Source organism: Rattus rattus, chromosome 14 (genome assembly GCF_011064425.1).
Source record: "Rattus rattus isolate New Zealand chromosome 14, Rrattus_CSIRO_v1, whole genome shotgun sequence".
NCBI lineage: Eukaryota > Metazoa > Chordata > Mammalia > Rodentia > Muridae > Rattus > Rattus rattus.
In genome coordinates this window covers 81,231,000-81,249,705 of record NC_046167.1, presented here as the reverse complement: position 1 = coordinate 81,249,705, position 18,706 = coordinate 81,231,000, and the positions used below count along the sequence as shown (strand labels likewise).

Sequence of the window (18,706 nt, the reverse complement as noted above, 5' to 3'; positions counted from 1 at the left end):
TTACAATGTATCCGGGAGTAAAATGAACTCTCCCAAGAAGATGTAACCAAGAGAAAGCTCTTGGGGAGCAATGGCAGTTTCTACACCATGATGCTAATTAGTGTCCTGTGAGCTTAGAGGACAGCCTCAGCACCCTAGAGAGGGAAGGTACCTTTATCTTCTATTCTGTTATTGATCCATTCAGAGGTACCTCACACACTTAAAATATCCTATCTCATCATCCCTGTCTCTTTAAAAAGAAATAATTAAAAACAGACCTCGAGGCTTTCCCGGGTTTGTGGATCTTCTATTCTTGTTTGTATACCGGAACTTCACTCCCTCCCTCCCCCTCCGTACCTTCTCTCTCCCTCCCTTTCTCCCTTCTTTTCTTTTCATCTTTCTTTGTGGTGCTGGGGCTTAGAGCATGTGTTGCAGCAAGTCCTTCGCCCAGCCCCAGCTCTGTGTAATATGTGAACAACACAGAAAAGGTCTGCTGACCTGAGAGAGGCTAAGAAAGGAGAAGAAATAACTGGAAATGACATGCACCCTAAGCAGTCTGTACCTTGCTGCACGGAGCAATCCAATAGGCTATGGCGAGAAAAGGGAGGCCTATGGAGACTCCAAAGACAGCCAGGAATTTCACAGCGATAGACTGTTGCCGTAAGCCTGAGAGATTTTCATACCACATGGTAAGCAATTGCTGCTGACAGTTAGGGTGAGCAACGAACTGTAAAAACAAAAACAAAAACAAAACAAAATGCAAACAGGAAAATGGCGTCATAGCACTTGAACAGTACACAACCCGAGAGGAGCATTGGAACCTGGGAAGCTGAGGCAAGCACGGGAGGGCCAGCGTGGAGGTAAGCGGGACTTCTGACCCAGAGATGTTGAGTGACTAAGTTGCTACTTCAACCAGAGGGCCTGGAGAGGACTCAAACTGCCCAGCTTTGGGGTAAATGTTTGTCTCCACTCCAGGCTGGCCATCTGATCGGAGAGACTTATCTCTGCATAGGGCTCTTCAGGAAGCAGCACAGAGGAGCACAAAAGTCACTAATAGGGTTTTAGAGTAGGAATTTCAGGTTTGAATTGTATTTTTTCATTTTTGAGTTCAGTGCCCATGGACAAGCTACTTAACCCCAATATTCTCCCAGGCAAAACAGTTTATCAGACTGCCTCGGGGGATTAAGGTAAGGATTACGTTTCTGTGCAGCTGAGGGAGATGCTCACAGCATCTCCAGAAACATGGGAGGAACTGTACAGCGCTCCCTCACTGGCTCCTGCTTTGGGCCTGGGCCTGCTGAGTGCTTTTGTGCTAGAACACTGAGTACAGTATGCCTCCATAGCGGGCCCTCCTTCAGGGACATCAGTCACCTCTCTCAGCATGACCTCTTCTTGGAACTGTCAGTTCTATAGCTAAGTCACAAATGAACGTCTAGTGGGCATTTTATCCCCAGCTGGAACAGCTATTGGACTAGGGCCCCTGCTGCTTTGGCGCTCAGGTATCTGGGGTTCTGCTGAGAGGCTGTGTACCTGGCAGGAAGTTCCTGTAACTGGGGCTCCCTGGCCACCTCTTTCCTACTGCGTCAGCTCATTCTGCAAACAGGCCAGTTGAAAGGAGAAAAACCGAGAGTGAGGGGATGAAGGGACCATGGTGGCAATTGTCCTGTTGGGGCTTCTCCTGCACCCTGCCCACACGTGCAAAGAGACGTTTTGTAGATATATATATATATTTTTAAATTCTGCATGACCTAGCCCAATGGCTCGAGTTGCTGTGGCCAAAGCATCTGTATTCTGTGGACAGTTATTGCTTACCCTGCCATCTGTTTAGCTGACCCCGGGTCCTGGCCAGAAGAATCTTATAATAAGCAATATTTAAGCTTTAAAAAATCCTGGGAGTAAAAATCAAACTTGAGAACATTGATGTCGTCGTTTATCTTTCTCCGCGGCAGAAGGAAGGAATCGACTGCCTTTGGCAGGCCTGTCCTTTGGCCCTGCCGGGGACTCCCATGAGCTAGAGAAGACCCCGCTTCATTCACAAGCTTTCCCACTGCTCAGCCCAAGCAGTACGTGCCCATTCCCCGCCCACTGGCCTGACTGGGTATTGAGGGAACACGTACAATGACTGACTCCGAGAAATACAAAACATTCCACCACGAGAACAATACAGAACATTAAAAATGTTCAATATGGAATATGGAGCATCCTCAGTACAGATGCTTTCCATCCTCGGAAACTTACAACAGATCATCTCTGAGGACACTGGCAGTGCTCGTTCGACCCCCACGATACTGCGGCCTACAGCTGCAGCGAGGTGTTCTTGTCGTATTACTTTCGATTCACAGCCACCATTGCGGCCTTCCCTTCCAAAAGGCTCTCCTTGATTGAGGGAGGAGCCCCCAAGCCAGCAAGTGCTATGATAACCCATTTCCTTACAGCTATGGGCAACAAGTGACAAGATGCAGGTGTTGCTGGGATTCCCAGAGTCTAGTCCTCCTGGATCTAGAGTGGAATGCTGGGTGAACACAGTCCTCTCCAAGACGCCATCTTGGAAGGGGGCAGGTGCTGAAATGGCCTTGCTCTGGAGATTCGGTCTGAATAGAAGGAGAGACTTAAGCCCCTGAAAGCAGAGAGGAGGACCACGTGACCCCTGCTGTGACTCTCCACACCTTGCTGCCCCTGGAAGGCTCTCACTACAGTCACAGCATTAGCTTGTGGAAAGAGCCTACTCCATGGTTTCTGTGATTGCAGCAGGGTTCTGAGAAGGTGGGGTCCATACATCTCCATGCTCTCTTGCTCACCGAGGAGGCAGATAGTGGCCTCCACTAAGAGAAGGGGACTCTTCTGAGGCCCTGTCTGCCTCTGACAAAACCTTCGCTGATTTTCACAGCCATATTTATTTCCCCCAGTGTAGCAGCCTTGCTTCAGATCTGCTATTTATCTGAAGATGGGCTTTGTACTCTGCTCCCAGTAATTTGACAGCAGCTAAATAGCTGAAGCCAAATTGATGCTCGCCTGTCTGTGGGCACTTTTCTCTCTCTGGCAGGCCTTGGAAGACAACTCAATGCCATTTAGTCCAGTGTGTAGCAAAGAATTTTGTCCTGTTATTCTAAAGCACAGAAAGCTATCATCCCTGATACGAGGGTACGAGTAAGAAATAAAGCCCACCTTCAGGACACAGAAAATCTGTGCAAGGCCACATAACAAGGAACAGAAGCTGACGAGCTTGGGTGGGGGAGGAGCTTCAAAGGTCAGAGAGGGGCCAGGAAGAAAAGCCCATAGCTAGAGGAGGACGACTCAGAACACTGCCGCTGTCGCAGGCTGGCTTCCTTTGTCATCCAGTTACAGAGTTGGAATTATCAAAAGATACGCGTCCGAAGCTTTGCCTGAGCCACTCCCGCCCCCAAGCCATACTGGCCCAGAGCACAGCTGGCTTCTAGGAAAGCCCTTTCGGGGAGGTGCTGATGGCACTGTCGTCTTGTCTTTCCCAGGGATGTGATCTCCATTCTACAGAACCACAAGTCTATAATGAGCTGCAGATGAGTCTGTTAAGGAGGTTTACATGAGGCCTCGCCACTCTGTGAAAGAAGTGAAATCCAGCTAGACAGTCTCTTCAGCAAGTGGGGAACGGAGGCAGCTAAGAGTAGGTAGCCTACAGGGGAGTGGCACTGAGGTCAAGTTCTCTACACTGGGCAGGAGACTGGGATTCACCAGCTTGGGAAATAGGACCCTGGGGTCACAAAAGACCAGCTTCTCATGGTTCTAGTTCTCAGATCCATCCCACGACAATGATCCTAGCAGCTCACCTGTACCACATTCATGATTAATGTAAACTGTATATCCAAAGCTAGTTTCTGCTAAAAACCTCCTTTATACGTAATCGCTCAGGTGCTTCTGCAGTGCTGAGACTGTGCAGCTAGCTTGCGAGGACCCCTGGCGTATTGGCTAAAGCTTGAACCTCGCTGTGGTTTTAGTCTGCTATTTTTCTTTCAGATCTCAAAGGAAAATTCTTCCCCTCATTATTTTCCCTGCTTACTTTTTTTTTTTTTTTTTGGGGCTGGGGACCGAACCCAGGGCCTTGCGCTTCCTAGGCCAGCGCTCTACCACTGAGCTAAATCCCCAACCCCTTTCCCTGCTTACTTTTACCCACAAAGAAATGTCCAATGTTTAAAAATAATAATTTTAAAGTTGTCAGAATCCTGTAACTACTTATTAAATGGGGGGTGTGTGTGTGTGTGTGTGTGTGTGTGTGTGTGTGTGTGTGTGTGTGTTTCTGGGATAATGACTCCCATGGGCTGATAAGAGGCAGGTTAAACAAACCACAAGGCTTTCCTTGTGCTGGGCAGGTAACTGGGAACCTATGGCCAGACTGACTGGGCTCTAGGCCTTGCCAGATGCCAGAGGGTTGATCTTAGTTCTTTCCAAGCTTAGCTGTGTTCTTTAACGTCCTCTAAAGTGTCCCCTCAAGCTAGCCATGAGTGGGTACTCAGGAAGTTCTGGAAACAGGACCTAGTGTTTCATGAAAATGCAATAAATCAAAACAAGCTGGTGGCTCTTTCCCCTGTCCCACCTCACTTTCTCTGTTCCTCCTTGGTCCTCCTGTCCTTCCGTCTGACCTCTGTCTTCGTCCTAGGAGACATTTTCTTGAGGTGTTAATGTTTCTGGTAGGTCCATGTCACCTAAGCGGTAAGTAAGACACACTCTTCTATCACTCTGGTAGTCTCCACTGAAAGTGGAGCTCATAGTCGAGCTGTTCCCTGGTGGGGCAGGCAGGAGCCACATGGAGTTTGTCCATCTGACACACATATTTACTCTAGAGGCCATGAGCCCCGACCTCCGCCGTCTCCCCGTCCGAATGGAAAGTCCCACATGTTGCAGGGAAAGGAAGCAGCTATGGTAGGGCCACGTGACTTTCACATCCCTTATGGATGGATCTTGCTCTCAGGTCCTAGGGTCCACCTACACAGTAAGGAGATGTGGCTATGCATGCTGTACTGAGCTGAAAAGAGACTCAGCTGGAGAAGAATTTTATGAACTCAGTGCTCGTGGGGAGAATCCTTTTATACAGATATCCACCAAAGACCCTACTTTAATGATGTCTTATGTGACTGGGAGAGACTTTCCTCTTCTTCATCAGCATCACAAAGGTCTGTTCTGGAAACAGAGAAGACAGACATGGCAGCAGCCAGCAGGCTCTGTTCTCCGTGTGGAGCCGACGTGACTTAGAATTGCTCTGCAGTGCCGCCTCCTATTGGACCACGTACAGCACTGGGCTCCTTGGCAGCAATGTTCTTCCCTTCCTGTCTGGAAAGATTTTTGGTCACACTCTTGAGTCATGGAAGCGAAAGAGTTGGAAAGGCCTAGTGTTCACCGCTTCTGCTTGTTTGCTTGCTAATTCAGTCAACAAACCTTTCTCCAGAGACTCCTCTCACTGGGCATTGTACTCAACACTGGAAACAAAGAAAGGAGTCCTGGGCTTGAACCAGGACCACACAGACATCAGCAGTGTGGCCAGCCAGTAGAGTGTGGTTCAGCGGTGGGTGGCAGTGGGATATTCACCAGTTCCTGAGTGGGCTGCTGGTGACGCTGGAAAGGGTGAGTTATTTCAGACCATGGATCATCATGGGTGCTCCTAATGCCCCCATTTCTCACCCCCTCCTCTCTCTCTGCCTCTGTCTTTCTCTGACCTAGTTAGTACCTTACACTTCACATGCTCTGGAATCCCACTAGAATCTAGTTGCTTCCCCCATCCACACGTTCCCTTGCAGAATGCTGTCTGCACCAGTGCTGTCTGCACCAGTGCTGTGGTTGACTTCAGATTCCAGGGAGGACCACCCTGACTCAAAGTCTGTAGATGTGCGATCCTGAGCGACCTGCTCTGGGCTTCGTGATCTGAGTGGTGAAAATGCCCCAGGGTTCTCAGCACGACCTATAGCTCGGGGTCGAAGGTGGGCATGGCTTTAATGCTGTTCCTGAGCTCACTGCGGCATCTCTGTGGTCCTCCTCAGCGCTGTTTAGATAGTTCTTCTACCTCTTCACTTTTAGCTTCTGCCAGGGAGGATGCTTGCTGAGTAAGTTTGGCACAGAGCATGGGCATCAGGCAACATGAAATCTGAAGGGCACCAGACTCTCTCTTGAGGCGCCACTGTAGACAGCATGCTAGTTACATTGTTACACACAGTTCTCACAGAAACCCTCCACACTGGAGACATGTAAATGCACTCATGCTCTAGTGTTTTTGTTTCCTCCCTGTGTTTCACTTGAGGAAAGGAAGGCTAGGCCATCCCAAGCGGCTTCCAGGCCTGGGAGAGCTTTCAGGTTCCAGCCACCATCTGACTCCACACTTGAGTTATTTCCATTCCAGTTCACATGTTGAATTCTCTTCTTCTGGTTGACTTGGACATCAACCTCTTCTGCTCTTAGTTCCTTGTCATAAAACAGTAAAAAGCAAAGAAGCAAAGATTTACTGGGAACTCGCAGTGGATCAGGCCTGTGATGTGCATTTCACAGATGTGTTTTTCACAGATTCCTTATCATCCGATGTTGGACCAGTGATGCTCATTTTAAAGCTGACAACATTGGAATACAAGAATGTTGAGGCAGCCCTCATTTGCCCTGAGTGCTGGCATATGTAACTAATCATGGCCACATTCTTACTCTGCCTCTCCCAAAGAAGCTTCCTGCATCTTCCTAAGTCAGGCCACTGTCCCATCCATCCCGACAAGCTTGGCCTCTGACTGAGCTGTGGATTTCAGTCCTGTTACTTTTCCATCCAGAGAGTCTCCTTTGGGTATCTCCCCTAGGTGTCACTTTTACTCAAGAACATGGGCTCTGTCCTCAGGGTGGGGCAAGGGGCAATTTCTGCCCTTCTCCCTCTGAGGAACAGAAGGGTGCTAATTCCTTACATCACTGCCAATGTTTGGGATGGAGGGAAGGGATGGTAAAGAATCATGCTGGCTGGTGAGAAAAGCAACGACTGACAGGAGGGAAAGAAGGAAAGGGCAAGGAAAACAAGGCCAGGGGCTGCTATTGGCAATGTAACAAAAGGACACAGCCAAAGCCCTCTGTGTTCACTCTGCAGACCTGGTTCCTGGTGATGCAGGGGCAGATGTAATTCTTCCTGCCCGTGGCATCACATCTGGAAGGAGCACATGTGTGCATGAGGCTGCAGGGTTGCTCGCCTCCCAGGTGTGATAAGCAGGCACATGTCTGAATCTATGTCTCCACAGAATTTATTTTTTACTGTAGGAGCACATAAGATTGGAAAGCCACAGAAACAGCAACCTCTTTAAGCTACCAAGGCCATTGATCTGAGTTGATGAGCTTGCCAGGAGGCAGTTCATATGGCCGTTTGGAAAGATGGCCTAAGAAAATTGAAGCACTGGGGGAGATGGATTGGAACTCAGTTTGAGAAAATTTCTGGTTATAATCTGAGGCTCTTAATTTTGTATGTCTATAAGTCCACCCCACCCCATCCCCGCATTGTTTTTTATAGTACTAAATTTAAACGTATTCATCTCCTGGTTATCTGTATATCTGTGAGTCGTTTGTTGTTATTGCTGTTGATGGTGGGAGGTTCCATTCTGATCATGTGTACATGTGCTTCGCTAGACTGCAGCCCCACCCTCACCCTTGACTTCTACACTTCCCAACCCACCCAGTTTTGGCATGCTTCTTGGTTATTTCCAGAGCTGAGGGGCCTAGCATGCAGCTTCCTCTGAACATTCTGGAATTTTACCAGGTAGCAGGCGAGGTGGGTATCTCTCATGGTCATGTACTTCTACAAATATTTCACCTCACTCATTCATCTCATTGCTCTATCCCTATTTCCTGGCTATTGCAGAACTTAATGCCTATCTCCTACTTCTCCTTAATTCCCAGCTTTTAAAGTCAACTAGAATTATTTGCACTCAGGTTGTAGGTTGGCGTGTGTCTGTGAAGACTGTACTTGTGGCTCATTATCGCCTCTCAGAAATGGTTTTCTGATGAAGACTCATTCATGAAACAGCCTATACCCCAGTCTCAGAGTGAAGGGACAGAAACAGATGACATTTCACTTGTTGCAGAGTAGGGAGTGAGCTGTTTACTGAGTGCAGGTGTCCTGGCAGGAGGCTGAGGCTGGCCTTTAGAGGTGAGCAGAGTGCTGAGACTTGCCAGTAGTACTCTCCATAGCAGTGAGCCTAGAGGGTGGAATTATGTGACAGGGTCTCTAGTCAGGTAAAGTTGTCATGGTCATAGTCCTGAAGGCCCTAAATGACCACTGGACACTTGGGTGTGCTTTCAGTGTCACAAAGAGGTCATTCCACATAACTAAGCAGCATTTTGTTCTATTCTACTGGGAGCTGTGTCCTGAACTGACATTAAAGGAAAAGTGGACCCACTCCTAGGAAGCCCTCTTGGGTTGTTTGTGGTACTAACCATCCTGAACCCTTGTCTCTAGGCAAGCTCTGTACCTGTTGTCCCCAGGTATGACCTATGTCTTTTGTCAAAGAAGTTCCATTTTGTTTTTCTCTGGTTTAGTCATAATCAGCCTTCAAGGTCTACTTTCCTGTCTACTTTCAAATCGTCCTTGGTTCCCCAGTCCTAGAAATGTCTTGAACTCCTGTGGTTCATACTCAGTGGTCCGCTCACTTGCTAACTGCGGTGGTTTGAATGAGAAACCCCTCCCCAAAGATGGACATGTTTTAATACTTGGTCCTGAGTTGGTGGAACTTTGGGGGAAGGATTAGGAGGCGTGTCCTTGTTGGAAGAGGTGTGTCACTAGAGGCAGACTTTGGGGTTTCAGCAGCTCATGCCCTTGCTTATTATTGTGGATAAGATGTGAGCTCTCAGCTACTACCACGGTGTCATGCCTGCCTGCTCCCTGCCATGCTCCCTACCGTGATGGTCATGGTTCTTACCCTCTGAAACTGTAAACCTTCTGTAAGTTGTCTCGGTCATAGGTCATAGTGCCTCTTCCCAGCAATAGAAAAGTAACTAAAAGACAGCAATCACAGGTCGTAACTGTCAGTGTGCATACTCGTGCTTGTGTAGACTTATGATTTCCCCTTTGTAATCTGGAAAGAACCTCCTGGCTGTATTCCCCCAAGAGTGTGTCTCCTTAGGAATAGGTGTTCAGTGGGCTTCTGATCAATGGATGGGATGCACTTCTGTGTCCTTCTAGGATCTTCTGCTCATGATTTTCTTAGTGACTCATCATCCCGGAACAATTTCTAAATATAGCAATATTTTGTTACTCAGGGTTTGGGGAACACTGTCTTCACATCTTGACTAAACAGCAGATATGGAGGAGTGATGGAAACCAAGCCTGGCTTTTGTGTGGTTGTGCAAGAGAAAATTAAATTGTGAGTTTAACATAGGGTTGATTATTAATCTTTTAGATTAGACGAGAACTGCTTACTTTCTCTATATGTAGTAGTATACTACCACAAATAGCATCAATTTGATATTTTAACATTAATTCACTACACATTAATTATAACTACAATGGTGATAAAAATAGTATCCACTGAACATTTTCTAGGTCAGGCCTTGTGCTTAGTAGTCATTATATTGTTTAACCTGTGTTAATCTATGTTCAGGTACTATGGCAAAAGGCTTGATGCTGGATACTTATAAAGAAATGAATTTTATTTAGTATACAGATTTAGAGGTTCTAAGTCTAAGTTTGAATGCCTCTAGTGAGGTATTTCTGGCTGTATCACAGCATGGAGGATGGCATCAGATGGGAGATAGAGAGACTATATGGTGTGACAGAAGGGCAGAGAGCCAGAAGGCAGAGGGGGCAGCCTTTCTTTAGTCATAACTTGCTCTTGCTAAAATATTCCTGATCAAAACTAATTAATCCCTTCTGAGGGTTATTGCTCTTATGACCTAATTCAGTTGGACTGGGCCATCTCCTCTCAACATGGTCACACTGAGGAACCAACGTTCTGGCATATGAAACCTAAAGAGAACTCTCAAACCATCTCCAAGGCATGAAGACCCTTCAGTCAGCTCCTTCAGATGGGAATTGTTCCACCCTTGATTTTAAGTATAGGGGCCCAAGACACAGAAGATGTTACTAGCTGGTAGCCAGTTAAGCAAGTAATTGTTTATGACAAGGCCTTGTCTTCAATCCAGGCTAATTTGACTTTAAATCCAATATTTTAAAAAAAAAATTTCCCCTATATTTCTAAAAGGTAGATTTGAAATCCAACAGACAAGCCAAAACAGGGGAGTAGTGATTTCTCCAGGTCTACATGGGCGGGGCCTCACTGCTGAACAAGAAGTGTCTGTGTGGGCGGGGCCTTGCTGCTGAAGTGTCTGTGTGGGCGGGGCCTTGTCCCTGAACATGATATAGAACTCTTGTCTCTCTGAACCTATTCATTCACTGGTCAGCCAACTCCCAGTGTAGAGATCAGGAATGTTTAAGGGAAAGACTCAACGCCAGTTCATCTCCACTCTGCATCCTCTTAGAGGGAGCGAATCATCATGCTAAAGGAAAGGTCCTGGGCTCTGTCTCCTATCTATAAGGAAGAGAATCAGGAACTGGTTTCCTACCAGATCCAGTGCCTGATCCCTGCTCTGCCTGAGCCTCATGAAAGGCCGTGCAGATTTACAGCCTCAAATAACACAACTCGACCCTCATGGCCTCGGTGAGGCCTAATTAGGATCTCAGAGCTCTAGTCAGTCCCACTTGACACAGCTTACTAGGCAGAGCAGTGGTTCCAGACAGTTCCTTGAATCTGAGTTGTGACTGGATAATTGGCCAGGTTGTTGGTAGCACTCCTGTGACTGTACTGTCCCTGTCTACAAAGATTCACAGGGTTAGGGCGTGCTCGGGCTCCGCCCAGCTGCCAGTCTCGGTCCCACCGTGGATTGTGAATGGAACAAGAAACTTCTTTTCTCTGTGAGGAGGCCACAGTCAGTGCTAACTCAGAGGCACCTTCGTGGGCTTGGAGAACACTGGTCTAGTTTTTGATTTATGGGACAGTTCTTAATATCTGCTGATATATTTTACTTCATAATTGTAAAACACTTCTGTCATGCATTAAACTTTTAACTAAACAAAGCTGTCATTTCTTAACAGAGACATTACATTTGGTGGTTTTTCAGCAGAGAATGAAATTTGAGCATCAGTAAAAGCAACAGTTTTTTTTTTCTTTCAAGCATAATTCTTGACTCTAATTCCAACACTTTATCAGCAGGAATGTATACCCAAGGTTATTGATAGCAACATGGGAAATCTGCATGAAATTTGTACCTGCGTTTAGTGACAAGAAAGAAGGCAGGCAGACTGGCAATGCTTTCAGAAAATATAAACCGTAGCTGTGACTAGCATAGAGATCCCAGCCTAGGCTGATGGGGCTCAGGTGCGGCGGGTGGATAGACCGTTTTCAAAACGACTCCCTCGTACATCAGATAACATGTTAGGTTGGTTGCACTGGATGAAAGAATCCGTGAGAAATCATTTAGGGGTTATCTCTTAATATTTCTACGTTTTCCCAGATTTGCCGAGCAGCATGTGCATGAGTCGGGAGTGATGCATCTGATCAGCTTTAATTAAAAAAAATCGTGTTTCATCTTATGTAATTGCTTTAAAATTATACTTTAAAATTACCTTCATCTCCCATGAATTTCTACAACGACGCTGACTCCGGCATATCGTCTTTGCCTGCATTTAGTTCTCTCGACACTTATTTTTATATATGGTTTTACATTCGGCGTGCCCTTGGGATTTAGTATCACCATTTTTAAAATTTAAATTTTGGGTTTCTCAAACTTGCCAAATGTGAGACCGGTGCCAGTGTTTGGACGGTGTGAGCTGTAAATGTTGAAATGATGGAACTGACATTAGTTAAGAATTAGGACCGATCAGGGTGTGACCCTAATGCCCTAGGTCTTGCCTGCTAATGGATAAACACATGGTTCATTTGGCTGAGTCATCCATGCACACAATGGTTGCGTGGTAAATGCCCTTCCATACCTAGCACACACCTCTAGGCATAGAAGATAGAGTGAATAGGAATAGGACTGTCTAGGCTCTGCCTTTGGGGAGTTTATTAACTCCTCAGTCTTGATGGCCCTAAGTCCTTTCAGACTGAGTGACAATCTGATCAATGCCCATGTAATCTTATTTATTTATTTTCTTACTCGTGTGTGTGTGTGTGTGTGTGTGTGTGTGTGTGTGTGTGTGTGTGTGTGCTGGGGATCAGACTCACACGTGCTACCTAAGTGCTCCACCACTGAGCTACACCCCCAGCTTCCCATTTCCAGGTCACTCCCCCTGCCCCTAAGTACACTGCGTGCAGGCCGTCAGTTCTTAGCTCAGGAGGAGCCTCAGGTAGGCTGCTCCAACCCCAGGCAAGCGGCTGGTACCCGGGCAGCTCTGCATCCATGCTCTGCCATGCTCTGGCGGCTCCCACACCAGCCTTTGGACCTGGACCGATCCAGACTCAGCCAGCCCTCTGCCCACTGCTCTCCAGGAGCTGATTTTCTGCAGTCCTAGGCGTAGCAACATCATGCCATGCTGGCTGTTGGATTCTTTTGGACCATACTGCTCCTTGGCCGCGTGGATGCTACTTTAGAGCAAAGACAGTTGGCCGCTCTCCAGTGCTGCTGTCTCTCCAGCTCGACTGTCAATCAGAAATGCCCGTCTCCCCTCCCGTCTGTCTTTTCTAAAGGGCAGTCAGTGAACAGAGAGCTGCTGGGAGTGGTGCCCCAGGCAGACGGACAGACAGGTTCTACTGCTTCACAGCCTCTCTTTCTCAGGGCTTGGGTTTCCATGACTCTGCTTCTGATCCCCCAGGGCAGGGATTGCTGCTCCCTCTTCCCTTCTCAGTCTATATAAATTAGCCCTCATGGAAGCCGGAGAGTCAGTTCTCTTCTTTGCCTGCAGGCAGCTCTTGTGGCTAGTCGGAATGAGGCTGAGGAGGGCCTGAGGGCTCTAACTTTACAGCTGCTGCTCCTCTTCCTCAGTTGGCTCCTGGCCAGGTTTGGTATTGCTGGGAGTTTTCCTCCCAGGTTTTCATGGTCTCTTACCCCTTGGCACCATTCTGACTAATAAGTAGACCTAGTGCAGGCAGAGCTCAAGTCCTCTTCCCGCAGCTTTGGGCCCATGCAAACAATAGCGCATGGACTGTCAATGAACCCCTGCTCTTCTAAAGCCACTTTGCATATGAAGCACATGCTTTTAAGGCATTTTTAAGGAGTGTCCCATAATTCCGTACGTTACATTATCCTTTCATACTCTGGCATGTTAGAGGAGATTATTGCTTACCAGTCAGTGATTCTCAACTTTCCTGATATTCTGACCCTTTAATACAGTTCCTCATGTGGTGGCCTCCAAGTACAAAATTATTTCATAACTGTAATTTTGCTATTGTGATGAATCATAATGTAAATATCTGATGTTCAGAATATATGATATGTGACCCCTGTGAAAGGGCCATTTGACCCCCCAAAAGGGTCACAACCCACAGGTGGAGAACCCCTGGCTTAGACCAAGAGCTTGGCACAAATCCCTGAGTGACACTTAGTTGATGTTAGTTTACTTTGTCTTGGTCATATATACCATGGTTACTCTGATACTCAAGTCTCCCATTTTGGACAGCTTTTATTGTTCTCTCCTCCTCTTTGAGAAATGCCAAAATTCCTCACACCCCAAGCACTGGGGATGTTTCCGTCCAGGGCATATTATGGCATTCAGGTGACCTCTGGCTCCGAGTTTTTAGATGCCAAATCAGGACATGATTATTCAGTATCCAAAGCAAAGATCTCAAGGACATTTGGGTTTGCTCTTTGAAGAGTAAGTTCACCCCTTTCTCTCAGGGAGTAACCTTGACATGGGTCATTTGTGATCATGCTTGGAATGCTGTTTTTGCTAATCTACAGTGAGTATAATTTCCCTCTTTCTCACCATGGTTATGTTCTTCAGAAGAGGAAACTGGATCTAACCACATGCAGATTTGTCTAAACATCATGTCCTTCCATTGAATCCAGCCAGGCTGGCTACAGCACCTTGACTCTTAGGATCTCTGAGTCTAGACAAGGACACATCCAAAGGAGCTGAGTCAGCGCTTTACCAGTGATCAGTGTCATGGAGTCCCACAGAAGGGGTACCTCATCCAAGCTGGGATGTGGAGGCATACAAGGAAAGGTTTGCCGAAGCGGTCATTTTGTTCTGATCCGAGACACCTGCGTACTAGGCTTACCAAAGGATTAGGAAGGGCAGGCCGATGAGAAAGAGCAGCCAAGCACTCAGGCCCCAGAAACAAGCGCATCTTAGCTCGAGTCTTGCCTCTGGGTGTGGCTGGCTAGGTGTGATCCTGATGAGTCTTGTCACTTCTGAGGTGTGTCTACTTCACTTGACAAGTGGAAGCAGCATTGAGCGCATCAGATGACCATACTCAGAGCAGCTGGCATGACAAAGGCCATGGAGTCAGCGCTTAATAAGGCGCTGTTGCAGCTGCTGTTACTGTTACTGAAGCCTAAGAGCTTGCCATGTCATGTAGCCAAGGAGATTGGCACCCCTGAGGTACTTATGAGCCATGAGAGATAGCATGAGTCCGAAGCCTTGGGCGCTAGGAGAAGTTGCAGTAGATTTTTTCAGGGGTAGACCAGATACCCAGAAAGGAAAATTTCGTGTACAGACCTGCCCCCACTGCTATCCCCTGCTGTACCCTATGCACTAAAGAGCAGAGCAGCATCCTCTAAATGACAGCACCAGACAGTCTCAGAAGGCTCCAGAAGCACCTGATTCATTGAGCCTGCCCAGTGGACAGTGATCATTTATTGCAGTGTCCAGTGTCCTGTTTGCAGCCTCTTTAAATGTTAATGATCAATAACATAATTATGATGGGGAAGGTTCCTAGGCTAGTTGTGGCTTTAATTAAATTTTCAAAGCCATCTGGAGCTATGCAGAATTATTTTATGTTTTTTTCCAGACGTGGTTTGGGAGGCCTCTAGTCATACAGTGTCAAGCCTATATTAGAATACTGTTCCTGTGCTCTTATATCCAGTAGGGGAGATGTGTTGGCTGTTGGGAGATTCTTGTCATCTCCAGCCTTTCCACCACTCCAAGGCAGGCAGGAGGAGTATTTGTCTGGCAAGGAAGCTTCTCTCTTAAGAACTGAACCTCATGTAGCTGGCCAAAGGGCTAGACCAATGGGTGCTCCCTATCCATGAGACTCTTGGTGACCTGGAACTTACCTACGTCGCACCCTGCCATTTTCTCCTGAGGTCCTGCCATCTGGCCCTACTGACCTCCCCCCTAAATCTGACATGCTCCACAGCCTTCCTCAATTGTCTGTTTAAAATGGGATCTTACTTTTCCTCTACTCAGACCCTCCATGATGTCTGTCTGTCTCTCTCTCTCTGTCTCTCTGTCTCTGTCTCTCTGTCTCTCTGTCTCTGTCTCTCTCTGTCTCTCTCTGTCTCTCTGTCTCTCTCTCTCTCTCTCTCTCTCTCTCTCTCTCTCTCTCTCTCTTTTTCTATTTTTTGTGTCTGAGTTCATATGCATCACATTTTGGCCTGATGCTCATGGAAGCCAGACGAGGGCATCAGATCCGTGGAACTGGAGTTCTGGATGACTGTGAGCGATGGCGTGGGTGCTGGGGACGGAATCTGGGTCCTTTGCAAGAGTGGCATGTTCTTCACTGTTGAGCCATCTCTTCAGCCCCAATCCTCTCCTCTGCCTTTTGTCACTTAACTACTACTTGAATTGGTTTTTCCTTTATTATCTTTAGCCATGCTAAAATACTAGATCTTTAAGAGTGAAGTTTTCGTTAAATGCTATCTATAGACACATAGCAGATATAGTAATTTCTTAGCAAATATCTGTTAGATGCTTAACTCACATGGAATTTTCAGGGTGGTGCTCAGGAAGAGGGTGGTCGTCCTCATGAAGGAGCTTTTGGTTCATTGTACTGGTCTCCAGGCATACTCCACAAGTAGGGACTCCTAACTTTCCTCCTGAGGGGGATGGGATTTCACTGAAAATGGTAGTGTGAGTATCTCCCTTTCTGATTGCTCTGGAGCACTGTCCTCACAGCTGTCTGCTGGAAGGTGGTCTAGCGCTCAGTGATCTATTTCGGTCAGTAGAATGTGGCTGCATTTCCTATGATGCTGTAAAGCTCGCAATCAAGCTGCTGCTGGCCATGCCCGGAGCCACTCCTCCTTTGGTCCTCCATGTGCGGTGTGTGGTTGGTGTCTGAAAGTCTGCTTGGGAGATGAGCCTGCTTTGCTTTGTCAGCAGAAGACACATCCTGGAAGACAGGGTGACGTTTGTTTTTGGTTTCCCTGTGGGACAGGAAGCAGGAGGCAGGTCACAGATTAGTGTGCTTGGGGAGATGCTGCCTCCCTGAAGGGCCTTGGAAGAGAGTGCTCTTATTGGAAAGATGCTTCCTGAGACCAGGAGAGAGGAGAAGGGTTTGGCAGTCTCCCATGGGTGGTGTACACCAGGTTTCGTTTAAACTTTCTTCTGGAGACAGGGGTCAAGGGTGTTCTTTGTGGAAGTTTTGAGTCTCAAAACCACCTGACTCAGAGGGCTTTCTTCATTGGGATGTATTGGAGGGACGGGGTTCCTGTCCTGACTCAGAGGGTTTTCTTCATTGGGATGTATTGGAGGGACGGGGTTCCTGTCCTGACTCAGAGGGTTTTCTTCATTGGGATGTATTGGAGGGACGGGGCTCCTGTCCTGACTCAGAGGGTTTTCTTCATTGGGATGTATTGGAGGGACGGGGTTCCTGCCCTGACTCAGAGGGCTTTCTTCATTGGGATGTATTGGAGGGACGGGGCTCCTGTCCTGACTCAGAGGGTTTTCTTCATTGGGATGTATTGGAGGGACGGGGTTCCTGTCCTGACTCAGAGGGTTTTCTTCATTGGGATGCATTGGAGGGACGGGGTTCCTGTCCTGACTCAGAGGGTTTTCTTCATTGGGATGTATTGGAGGGACGGGGCTCCTGTTTGCTTTGTACCCATTCCTAGTACATGCTATCCTAGAATACCATGGACACTAAAGATACCTTGAACGATTACAGGGAGCCCTGGCTAGTCCTTGATGGTGGCGGTGAGCATTTGTAGTGGCTAAGGTGTCCACAGGAGAAGAGCACTGGTCACAGGTGAATCCTTGGGCCCAAAAGAGGATGCCCAACTCATGATGAGATAGGATTTCTTAGCAAAGCAGGTGGGGCCCAGTGAGCCTGATCTACCTCTCTAAGGAAAAGTAGCGGATAAAAGATGCCCTGGATGACTTTGATGTGTTGATTACCTTAATCCTTGAAAGAGCCTTGTGTCATAAATATAACTTTAGCTCTTTGTTTTCAAATGAAGAAACTGAGGCCATACAGCCAGCATGTGAGACCAGGCATGCCTGCCACCATGGGACCAGTACCAGTAGTCCCTGAATTGGGAAGTTTCTTAGCTTCCAAATTCTTACTGGTTATGCTTGCTCCTCCAACCATTCTATATACTTTATATATGTAAGATATATTCTTATATCTAAATAAGATATAAATATATATCCAGATACTATATCAAACTGTATGGCATAATAAAATTACTCTGATACCAGGTTTAGGTTAGAAAGAGCCCTCTTTTGTACAATGTAGCATCTATTGGTAGACTCTGGTAAAGATTGACAGCTCAGTCCCTTGTCTGCCAGGCAGATAACTTACAGACCACTTCCTAATGAGCACTGGATGTGGCCTGCGACAGTTCATGAAAGATAGCATTTGTAAGGTACCTCGTGCCACCTTTGTCTAGAGCTTACTACAAGCTAGAGATTTATGAGCCAAGTGAGAGAAACAACGTAGAACGATTCACTCGTGGTGACTGGGAGTTGTCACACTAGGGTCACACCATGGTTCTGGTGATTATGTCATGTTGTGGTTTTCTCTACATCATATTAAAGGGATTTTTTTCAGAACATGCATTTCTTGGGGGGGGTATTCAATTATTTTGGGAAGAAATCTCTTAAAGCTTAATGTAAGGAGGTTCGGGATGACTGCACTATCTGCAAATGCGATATATTACAACTAGGCGGGACTCTGTGAGCCTGCATGCGTTTCCTGTTCCCGCAGTGGACTATTGGCCTCTTCTGGGCAGTGGTTTATTAACAGCTCAGGAGCCATAATGGATGCTAATGGGCCCAGTTGTTAAAAATCTGTCTTTGTAAAGCATCTCTAAAGATCTTAATTCAGCTCGGTGGTCACCCAAAGTAGCTTCCAAATCTGCCAGCCCTGTAGCACTTCCCTTTTGCTCCCAGAATGAGGGTCCTTAGGAAGCCATGCATGGGGCTGGAGAGACGGCTCAGCAGTTAAAGGGCTCTCACTGCTCTTGCAGAGAAACCAGGCTTGGGTTCAGTTCCCAGCACCACGTGGCAGTTCTTACAGTCTGCAACTCCAGTCCCATGGCATCTGACACCCTCTTCAGGCCTCTGAAGGTGTCAGGCACACGTGTGGCACACACATACACTGGGACAGGCACCTGTACTGGCTGGTTGTGTGTGTCAACTTGACCAAGCTGGAGTTGTCACAGAGAAAGGAGCCTCAGTTGAGGAAATGCCTCCATGAGACCCAGCTGTAAGGCATCTTCTCAATTAGTGATCAAGGCGGGGAGGACCCAGTCCACTGTGGGCGGTGCCATCCCTGGGCTGGTGGTCCTGGGTTCTATAACAGAGCAAGCTGAGCAAGCCAGGGGAAGCAAGCCAGTAAGTAACATCCCTCCATGGCCTCTGCATCAGCTCCTG

General features: G+C 47.3%; 1 protein-coding gene across 1 annotated transcript in view; it reads right to left on the bottom strand.

Moving 5' to 3' along the window:
• The window catches only part of Trpc7 (transient receptor potential cation channel subfamily C member 7), a 122,479-nt gene that overhangs the window by 58,135 nt on the left and 45,638 nt on the right, over nucleotides 1-18,706 (bottom strand). The window contains exon 4 of the mRNA XM_032885015.1: nucleotides 542-706. Coding sequence (XP_032740906.1) covers nucleotides 542-706 — 165 coding nt within the window. The remainder of the gene's footprint in view (nucleotides 1-541; nucleotides 707-18,706) is intronic.